General features: G+C 32.9%; 1 protein-coding gene across 1 annotated transcript in view; it reads right to left on the reverse strand.

Annotated features, from left to right (window-relative positions):
• Positions 1-11,501, reverse strand: part of LOC117169330 — a 36,093-nt gene that overhangs the window by 15,392 nt on the left and 9,200 nt on the right. The window contains exons 4-8 of the mRNA XM_033355663.1: positions 7,803-7,973; positions 7,590-7,718; positions 7,327-7,516; positions 6,826-7,228; positions 5,188-6,735 (exon numbers count right to left, since the gene is read on the reverse strand). Coding sequence (XP_033211554.1) covers positions 5,188-6,735; positions 6,826-7,228; positions 7,327-7,516; positions 7,590-7,718; positions 7,803-7,973 — 2,441 coding nt within the window. The remainder of the gene's footprint in view (positions 1-5,187; positions 6,736-6,825; positions 7,229-7,326; positions 7,517-7,589; positions 7,719-7,802; positions 7,974-11,501) is intronic.

The following is an 11,501-nucleotide window of genomic DNA, read 5'->3' on the forward strand; positions in this document are numbered from 1 at the left end:
CAGCCTTGGAGGAGATTATGTTGAGAAATAAAAAAAAAAATTCTTAAAAACGTTGTTTTTCTTGGTCAGGCCGGAAACTTATCAATCCACCCTCGTATAACCATTAGAAAATTTTAATTATTTTCCGAAGATGCACATTTCTCAAGATGGGACTTGGACGAATTTTCGAGTATGACATTCTAAAGTGTTCCTCGATTTTTTTAAATCGAGGCATCTACTTTATCGACGTTAAAAGTTTATTTCCTAATTCCTGTAGTATTTTACTCGAAAACTTTCTTCGTAATTATGAACATTTTGATGTAGACAAACGTTCCTTAGTGCATTCGGTATAACTTCCTAAATCCTCAACACGATATCTCAATCCGTTTGGACGTAGTAAGGACGGAATATAATGAAAATTCATTCATTCTCAAAATCTCAAAATCATTTCATTCTCCACACAAAAATTTTATGAATAAACTTAGTCACGTGGTCCCGACTTTATCGAGGGTCAAAGTTTCTTTTTTTCTCCGCTAGGAATCGCTAAAAATGTTCGAAAAATAATTATAGGTTACGTGTATGTAGATACTTATTTGTTGATTTTCAACGAATGTGCAAATTTTATTGCATACATCAATTTTTTTAAAGGTTTAGACGATTTAGTCCAAAACTGGTGTCAGTGCTCAATATACACGAACCAAAAAATCCGAAATGCATCAAACCAAAAATTATCTGCATAGTGCTATAACTCGAATGGTAATATCCTTTTTCATCGATTTATAAATAAACTTTCTTTAAAACTATAAACACATTGATGTATACAAACGTTCTTTAGTGCTTTTTATTTAATCTGTCAAATTTTAAACACGATCTCTCAATCCGCGTGGACACAGTGAACACCAAAAAAAATGCTCATATCCGGGGACTAGTTCGGTCACGTGGTCACGAAGAGCATGCCCTTAAACCTAGCACTTCCACATTCAAAAATACAAAATAATAAAAATCCAATAACACCCGAATTTTGGGTGAACTTTCAAATAAGCAAATGAATTAATTGGCAATAAATTAATTGTTCAATTGGAGTAATCAAATTTTCAGTGAAAGAAAAATTTTCATAATAAAGAAAACCAATATTAAAAAAGCAGTTACATTTTCAAAGTGAGTTATAAATAAAATGATGAATTTGTAACTAGAATAATAATGTTTTCGACCAGAAAATAAATTTTCAACTGGGAAGATGGATTTCTACCAAAAAAGGTGAATTTACATTTAAAATGATAAACTGTCAACAAAAAATTTGATAATTAAATTTTCAGGTGAAACAATGTTCAACCAAACTAACACATAATTCACTCGATTGCAATGTGAAAATTTATTTCAACAATTAAACATTTTTTTTTAATTTGAATTTTAAGTAACAAAAAAGTAGCGCGAGTAGGCCAAAGGCTCAAGAAAAAAACTATAAATTGTGAGGAAATGAAATACACTTCCCGCACCAAAAATAAAACTCAGGATAATTCCTGGATTTTCCAGGATTTCCTTAAATTTCCGCACAGTAGACACCTTGTCATTGTATTTTTATTCATCAATAATTGATTATTACTTTATTAGATGTGAATATTTGATCGATAGTTTCCATTTTTTCATTTAAAAAAATATATAAATATATGAATGAATGAGGTGATTTTTGCTATATTTTTTCATTGACGCGTTTTTCCCCTTCAAAATATTAGAATTACGCTGCAGTCGATCTACTGCTGTGCCGCGTGACGTCACGTCGACTCGTTTACATACGCAAAGGATCGCTTTATGAGATAGCGCAATACACTATTTTCGTTATTTCGTAAGTTACTCACGTTCCGAACACTATTTTCATTCTCTTCCTTAAATTTGCGTTTGAGTTACGGAAAATACCTTATTTTCTTCACGCTTCTTACTGATCTTTCTGAATAACGAGTTACATTAGACCTCGCAATTAAACTCACAATTATTTCGTATCGCCTTCATTATTTACAGTAATTCTTTGCATTAATTACACTGATTCGAGAGTGATTTGTCCCTCGGGTAAAATCGATGACGTTTTAAGTACCTTGTGTGAGCGTAACCTTGAAAATTTTTTTCAAATCCAATTTATGTTCCCACAAAACGCGTAATCGAGTTGAAAATTTAGAAAATTGAATCAGAAGCACTAAGAAGCGTTGTGTGGTGCTAAATTTTTATAGTTATGAAAATAAAAGAAGTAAAAATTCGTTACAACATTTTTGGTATAATTGTAAAAATGCAGGAAGATAAATGTTTCTTAGAGCTTTTTATTTAATTTCCCAACATTTCAACTCGATATCGCGTTTCTTGTGAACGTAAGTGGATTTTGAAAAAAAGTTTTAAAAAATGGTATGTTATGCTCACATGGACATGATAACTCTGAAACGGATTGTTTGAAATTTAAAAAAAAAACAGACAAGATTTCGTTAGTTCTATAAGGACTTCGTGAACGATGGACTTAGTCAAATTTTTATTCAAAAAAAAAAAAAAGTCAATTTTTGCATGTCCAAAAATTCGGTTTTTGGCCCCAAAAAAAGTGGTTCAAATGAAAATCCCTTCGTTTACCAACTCCATATAGGAATATCCTAATGAAATCTTGTTGGTTTTTTGATTTCAGATAATCCGTCGAGAGTTATCATGCTCACCGCAAGTAATGATTGGAAAAACGTGGTTTTGCGGCAGCGGCCACACTTCCGCTAGATTTAAATATTTTTTAATTAAAAAGTATTATGGTTGAAAACTCAACTATTTGATTGAAAACGAACTTTTTCTGTTGAAAAATCATATTTTTGGTCTAAAAGTTTAACTGTTTTATGGAGAATTATTTTTTTCGGCATGAAAATTCCACATTTTGGATGCAACTTTTTTCTTTATTGACTACAAATCTTTCTGGTTGAAAATTTGTTTGTTTTTTTTAAATGTAAATTCTAATTTTTTAAATATAAAATTTAACCTATTAATGTAGATATTTAAACATTTGTTGGATAAAAATGCAACTGTTTGATTGAAGTTTAACATGTTATGGTCGAGGATTCAAGTACTTAATTAAAATCTTGTCTTTTTTGTTTGAAATTTCCACCGTTTGGTTGAAACCCGTTCTTTTATGGTAGAAATTTATTCTCCTTTAACTGAAAATTAATTTTTTAGACTGTAAATTCAGCTATTTTATTTTAAGATGAGCATTTATCTTTTTTGGTAGAAAATTAATCTGATTTAAAAAAACTTGATCTTTTTCGTTGAAAATTCATTTCTTTGGTTGAAAATTTAACTATTCTATTTTGTGTTGTAAATTTATCTTTTTAGTTGAAAATGTATAAATTTTTTTGATAATTTATGTTTTCGGTTGAACAATTTTTATTTAATTAAACAATTGTAGTTAAAAATTAATTTCTTTTGGCAGAAAATTTCGGATTGAAAACAACGGTTTTGTAGGAAGTTCGTCTTTTTGTCTTGAAAATTCCACATTTTCAATCAGATTATTTTTTCTTTACTGACTGAAAAATATTTAATGGTTGAAAACTTATTTAGTTGAAAGATCGTCTATTTCGGTAGAAAATAAAACTTTTTTATTGGAAATTTAACTAGTTGGTTTAAAATTCATCTATTTTGTTCAACATGCAATACCTGTGAACCCTGCAAACCAGTATGATGACTGTTGTTACTAGAAGTATTTCAAATATATTTGTAAAAAAAAGTTTTTTCTGAATTAACATTTTGGATCTCCTAGATCAGGGGTCTCCACAATCCACAGGTGCAGCCTGACCCAGGATCGCTCGGCCTTTTTCAAGATATACCAATTTTTTTTCGACGGGAAACTGAGAGGGAATTTAAGTAATTTAAATTAAAATAATAATAAATAAAGTAAAGTAATAATATATAAGAAATAAAATAATAAAAATTTTAATAATTTTAAAAAATAGTAATAAAAATAAGTGAAAAAAAATTAAAGGCGTTCAAAATTTAAGAGTTTTTTTTTCAAATCGAGAATCTGCAAATAAAATTATTTCAGAATAAAAGTTCGCAAAAAGAAAAAACTTTAAAAATGGACTTAAAATTCAAAAGAATTGAAATTGCATTAGCGCTTTTAAATAAAAATAATTTTTAATTTGATACTACTTTAAAGTATATTGAATGTTCCAAGTCAAAGCTGCTTAAATTGTACAATTTCAAATTTTCGAAAACCCTTTGAAAATAAAAATAAATTTTTTATTTCTAATAGAAAAGTTTTTAAAAACGCTATCGCAACTGAAGGGGAAAAATCTTTGCATTGGTATTAACAGATCGTAAAAATTGTAATTTATTTGTTTTTTGTATCTGTTAGATATAATAATATAATCAATTATGTAAGCCCATTTAACCATTTTTTATACTTTTAATATTGAAAAATGTGTTGTTATGAATTTTAAAACTGATTATGTTTTTAATATTAGATAATAGAAAATCAAGGACGCGTGACTTTCTTGCTACTTTTTAATTTAATTTGACAATTAAATGTTGAATTATTTATGAAAAAAAAACAATTTTTAGGGAATTTAAATTGTGAGTATAAAAAATTACAATTGCATGAAATATTTTATTTAACAATATTAAAGTAACGAAAACTCAACATTCATTATTTTATTTCATAATACTCAATTTGGCCTGGGATCGCTATTAGATACAGGATCTACCTTTGGAGACCCCTGTCCTAGATGAAATGTTGTTTTTATACTTGAAAGGAAATTTCACAACTGCCACAAAATATTCGCCAAGAAAAATTAAGGGAATGTCAGGAAATCCCGAAATTAAGATTTTGTAGCAATCCTGTTGAGTAAGTCAGATTACAAAATCTCCAAGGGTGATCTCTCTTAAAATCTGGCGTATAAGCCTTCATGAAAACATTGTAATCTTTGTGAAACATTTTGAAATTTTTTCGTAATGTTTGAAATCTCGAAATCTGATGTACACTCAAAATTTGAGTTTTAGAGCTAAAAAAACATTGTATTCTTCTTAATCTAATGTTAGCGCTTCAAAACAATTGACACTTTGTATTTTGGAACGTTGAAATCATCTGATTTGCAAGTTAAAAGTAGAAGAATATAATATTTAAACTGAGAGTTTCTGAGCTCTTCTAGTCCTAGAAATGGAAAAAAAGAAATGATCAAAAAAAAAAAAAAAAATACTTACCCATTTGGTTTCTCTTCTTGACCTTCATGATCCCGATTTTGCGAAACATGCTGAGTCCATGGATCTGGAGTAACTAAACTCGGTTCGGTCTTTATCTCTTCAAGACATCTATTTTCTTCTAAATGCATCCCTCGATTCGGTGACCGTCGCTCAAATTTATGTCTCATAACTGAGGACAAAGTGATGCTTTCCAGATTGCTGTCTTTTTCACTAAACTCGTAAATATCACCCTGAATTCCGGAATCATCATCAGCCCCAACCACAGCTGCAGTTACTTTTTCTATATCCTTTTTCTGACTTCTTGTCAATCTCCCACTCGGATTTACTACACTTGCCAACTTTTTATTATTAGCTACTAAAGCTGTTCCTGAAGTTAAACGACTTCGGGATTTTTTACTTCTAGATTTCATAGACTTTCGATTCGACTTTGTTTTCTGCTCTTTTCGAGGGCGCAGTGCTACTTCGAAAAACTCACTGCGCTTCGGTAAAGATCTTTTTAGTGTTAAATTGCGAGTATCTTCTGATTCTTTAGTATCAACCGACTCCGAGATGTCGGTCTGCTTTATAGTGGCTTGCTCAGAATTTTCAACTACACATGCAGCCGATTCAGTCTCGGTAGTCCTGTGAAGTTTAGCTTTTTGTACGTCGTTCTGATTAACAATAACTTTGTTGTAGTTTCTAAAACTTCTAGCGTTTGATCCGTCTTCAAGAGGATTTATTTCATCGAATCCTTCAGCGACCGAAGGCTCCATCGAATTTTGTTCTTGCTCGTATTTGGCAAGTTCCTCCTTAAAAGTCTCCATTGACAGACCCTCCAATGAGTTGCTCATGCTGTGAAAATCGTCGGACTGCTTAGTTTCACTAGGATAAGTTGAGTTTTTCGGAGCTTTGCCATGAACAGGTGATTTCCGGTAATTTGGATCGAGGGATATTGAATCTCGCTGGTTCAGTTTACTGACTTTTTTGTCATTGAAAAAGTGATTAGGTGCTTTCACTGATTCCTCTGTTCTGCTGGGCGAGGCATCAGCGAGCCTATTAACACCATTGATCACTTCCTGATCACAGCGATCGATTTTACAAGTACTGACACACAGATAATTTTTCAGTCCGTTTTTCGTTTGGAAAGCAGAATCCTTTTTATCAGTATTCTGGGAATTGTAGAGTTTCGAGTGAGAGAGCAAACTTTTGTTCTCCTCGTAAGAATGTTCCGAACCTCTGCTGCTTCTTTCTTGAGTTTCGGATTGTAAGGGACACTGAACAGACAATCTATCTGGAAAATTACTGCATCCGCGTTGTTTGGGGACAAAATTTGCGGTCGCGGCAGACCTCAAATTCGGAATCTGACAAGAGTCGCCTTCGTCTTTTCCAAGGGAATCTTCCATGTGATGTGTGTGATTATTTAGAAATGCGCATTCACTTTCTTTTGACGCTCGATCGGATTCTTCTTTTCGATGCGATTCGTCGATTGCATTATTATCTTCGGTCAAATCATCCAGGAGAGAAGATGAACCTTTGTCATCGCTAGTCCTGCCCCTTTTTTTCTGAAGCCTGCAAAGAATTCATTGAAAGGATCATAATGAGATAAAATGGAAAGTAAATACACAACGATTAATAGAATATTAAAAAATCTGAATTTACCTGGAGGCTCTAAAGCGCTTCATATTATTTCTATTATTATTTCTTTCAGTCTTAGTAGGTTGTTTATTTCGGAGATTTCTGGTCGCCGATCCAGCGACTGCATTAGTTTGTTGCCGATGATTTTCCTGCGAAGAATTCTCTTCGTTATTCAACATCGTTTGTTGCTGATTAATATCCGAGAATCGACATCCCTGTGCTGCGATAAGCTCAGCGTCGTATTTAGTGAGGCCTTTTCTTCTTTCTTTCATACAATTCGACTGATGTGTTACTGCCGCATTTCCCACCAATAATCCATTTTTCTCGGTGAGGGTGCCATCAATTTGTTGCTGCTTGTTTCTATTCAAAGGCTGCTGTCTGTGCTTTGTTCGGTTGATACGATTGTCGGTTTCCCGGAGGCGATAACCTTAAATCATTTAAAATTGGCTTTCTTATTATTTTTCCTTTCACAATAAATAATAATCATTTTAAGTTTTTTTGTTTCCTTAAATCTATTTTACTTACCGGACGATTGATCTTCGCCAGGCTTTTGGCTAGCGAATGCGCCCGTTCCGCGCCTTTCACATGTCTCGCATTCACAGTAGCAGTTTCCGTCCCCAAAAAAGTCCTCGCCATAGAAACAGGTTATTTCTTCTCCAGCTTCAATATCCCGTAGGACTTTTACGCAAGCTGTATCACGTCCTGTGGCTACAAACTGAAAGATACATTTTTAGAGCAATTTCCCTTTTTGACTTACAAATTAAAAATGAATTTAGTTTTTTCATTACTTTGCAATTGGCTCTGCAATCATGATTGATGTAAGCTGCTGGACCTAACCAGAGTTGGGCACAGTTTTTCCTACAGCTAAACATGACTGAAAAGTCATTTTTCCCAGGATGCAGCAAAGCAGCTTCCTCCTGCAAAAAGTAAAAAACGAATATTTAGAATTTATACACTTAAGTTGAAAATCAGAAAGAGTCATTCTATGAGAGGTAGGCCACCTTTTCAGAAAGTTCAGCGATGCATCCTACAAGACAGGGAATTTGTTCGTGCTTCAACCACTTACGAGTTGCACTTATTTTTGCACCCTTTTGACCTTCCAAGGAATATCTGTAACAAGCCTCTATGGCGAATCCAGAGTCCTTGTCGAAAACTCTCAAATAACGGTATATCTAAAAAGAAAAATTATTTATATAATATGATAAACAAAAACAAAAAATATACAATCGAGGGAATGATCACTCTTGATATCTGGTATATAAGCCTTCGTGAAGCCTTTATAAAATCATTGAAGTTTTTGTAATATAATTTAAATTTTTGCGAAATATTCGGAAATCTTATACATTTTTATGAAATCTTCAGGGTGTGCAGCTGACCGGGAAATTGGGAAAAAACGGAGTATTTTATTTAACCTACAACTTTACTGAGGGTCGGGAATGGAAGGAACATACCATTATTTTGCTTTCCTGTAAAAAGAAATTCCTGACTTCAAAATTGTGAACTTGACCTTCTTGAGTCATGTTTAAGTCATTATCATCACGTCTTCGTTTGATATGATAGCGAAATAATATCATGTTCTTTCAATTCAAGCTGAAGAAATTTCAGGCAGTTCACACAATTCAAAAAAATGTTCTTTTTTTACATTTTAAGAAAGTTCTAACTTGAGTAAAAAGTTTTTATTTCCAATTTTATAGTACAGCGGGACCTCGTTCGTGTCCCAGAGTTGAGACCGGAAACCGCGTTTGTGTCGCAAACGTCCCTTCCGGTCGTTTCAGGGGCGTGCTTAGGTAGCATGATTTATAACACATCACGGATATGTACTAGACATGACTAGACACCATTAGGAACAGCACTGGATTGTGGTGCGCGCGCAACTTTTTGACGTAATTTCCGCATTACGAGCGAGGTTTTGAGGGGTCACGTGACCACGAACCAAGCAGAAAGCGACACGAACGAGGTCCCACTATATTATTCACTACTAAAAACTGCACCTATCAAGAATTCAAAAAACATTTTCGGCTCACAGAGATTTTTTTTAATTGTCAAAAATTTGAACTTTAATCCATACAAAGAACAAAAGATATTACCTGACCAAACTGTATGGTTTTGTATGGCTTACTACTGTTGGGAAATAAAACTTTTTTTATCCACTATTAGAACCCGCTACTCGAAACAAAGGGTTTTCGGTCCACTTTACTATACTGTACAATTGTGTATAATACATGCATACACTTTGTTCCCTTGAATAGATTAAAAGCTATCTGAATTGAGGGACCGAATTTTAGCTTTTGAAGGATATATCTGAATTTCAAATTTGATTAAGCCTCTTTCTTTCTGTAGATAAAAAGTTGTAACTTTTTTTGTTTTAAAATTAAAGCAAAAAAAACGGACTGTTTTGAAAAAATGGATTTTAATCGCGTTTTTCACTTCAAATCGTGCTCTGTTTGTTAGCTTTTTGAATTTTCAAATTAAATTTGTAAGGAATGCGCTTTAGGGTGTCTTTAGATTGATAGATGTACAGGAAATTAAAAATGTATTATTGACAAATTTGCGTGAACTTTTTTCTGATGCTCTGAATATGCAAGCGTCTCTCGTTTTTGCTGTTTATCGAGGCGTTAGTCCTCTAATTTTTGTGCATTTTGATAGGAGGAAATGGACAATTATATTCAACTTTGTTCACAGCTTCCACACAAAACCAGATGAAAGTTTAGCTATTCCTATTTGCCTTTTACATTTGCTGCTATTGGTACGGACGAAATTCCGGTATTCAAAACGTATACTTTATATTCTAGTCACGAAATATGAAAATCAAAAAAATATCCATAGTATCTTTTGTATTTTAGGGAGATGAGAACGTGTCCAGCTTGTGTGTTCAATCTCCATAGAATTAATTATGCTGATTTTGATCTTCAAGTATGATTTGAAAATGCTTTGTGGAAAGTTTCAAATCAAAATATTTACTAGTTTAGACATGGCTATGATTTGAGTTAATGTTTTTTCTATAATACGATATTAATTAAATTAATAATGATTAACTACACAGGCCTGCAAATAATGAGTCATGTCAGTTGTTGAAAAGTGGAGGGTCATTTCCGAAGTAATTTTTTACGTAGAATCCGAATCCGGGGTAAGAAATGGCCCATCACGTCAGGATTTTAAGATATTTGAGGTTATGTACCAAAAAATGGCGTTTTTTGTTACTTTTGAGGTTATGTACAGACGACACAAAATTTGTTGGGATTTTTTCTTTAGCTGTATCATATAGCACTGCTCTTTCTCTTTAATTCGAGAGTCGCAGAGTTCAATTACCATTTTTTTCACCAAGTTACGCCAATTTGAAATTACGAGGTATGTCCCATTATATCTTGAGAACTTGCTTTAAATACTTTGAGGCAGACATTTTCTACCCCGAACACCCTCAAGTACAAATTTTCAAAAAAAAAAACACCCAGTAGAAAATGTCTGCATCAAAGTATGTAAAGAAAATGCTCAAGACATAATGGAATATATCTCGTAATTTTAAATTGGCGTAACTTGGTAAAGAAAAATGGTAATTGAACTCTGCGACTCTCAAATTAAACAGAAATAGCAGTACTATATGATACAGCTAAATAAAAAATCCCAACAAATTTTGTGTCGTCTGTACATAACCTCAAAAGTAGCGAAAAACGCCATTTTTTGGTACATAACCTCAAATATCTTAAAATCCTGAAGTGATGGGCCATTTCTGGCCCCGGATTCGGATTCTAGGTAAAAAATGACTTCGCAAAGGACCCTCCACTTTTCAACAACAAAACAATGTTGGCCTGTGTTATTAATGAAATAATGCATCTTTACGGATTTTTCCCCTAGTACTACCATACAACGGAAAAAAATAATTAAGCGACATTTTTTCGAAAAATGAGTTTTTTATATCAGTAGACTCGTGAGAGTAAGCTGCGCCTATCATGATGAACATTCTAATTTATAATTATTTATAATATAAAATGAATGTTTAAAATTTTTAATATTGAGAAAATTGACCAAATCACGAAATACAAGGGAAGAATGTAAGTACTTTGCGGATCTTTTGCCTTACAAACGTTGCCGGGCATAATGCTTGGTACAAAATCAAAACGCCGTATGTACCAGCATACGTAAAGTCTCAAGTTGTAAATGTGTAGAGTCGACTTAAGACGTCCAAGCGATGAAATGCGCAAGCGACATCGGTTAAATCTGGCATGCCGTTTGTGGATTTCTTTTGTTGTATCGAGAGCAAATACTCCGCAAGCGACTGTGCGTGCTTCTTAGCTAGGCTTTGATTCCAGAAAAATCCGCAAGTTAAACTTTTTAATAGAAATTGTATAAATAAATAATTTTTTCTTGCATACATAACTTTTTTACATGACTTTTTAGTTTTGGCGGCAGAGTACACTCGAAACATCTAGCGCTGACATTAAATAAAATCATAAGTACTCCTAAACTATGAAATATTTTGATCTTATAATTCTGGAAAAACCTTGTCGGGGTTTCTTCAGAATTGTTTTCGTTAGAAGTCTTTGCTTGCTCAAGATTCCCTCTGTAAACGAAACGCTATAATTTACAAAAATTCGAATCACGCCAAGCATCAGAAAAAAAATTAATAACAATTTTTTGTATACGTTTTTGAATTCTTGTTGCTGTAGCAATCGAAGGACACCCTAGAGCGCATTCCCTGAAAC

This window comes from Belonocnema kinseyi, chromosome 3 (assembly GCF_010883055.1).
Source record: "Belonocnema kinseyi isolate 2016_QV_RU_SX_M_011 chromosome 3, B_treatae_v1, whole genome shotgun sequence".
Classification (NCBI taxonomy): Eukaryota; Metazoa; Arthropoda; class Insecta; order Hymenoptera; family Cynipidae; genus Belonocnema; species Belonocnema kinseyi.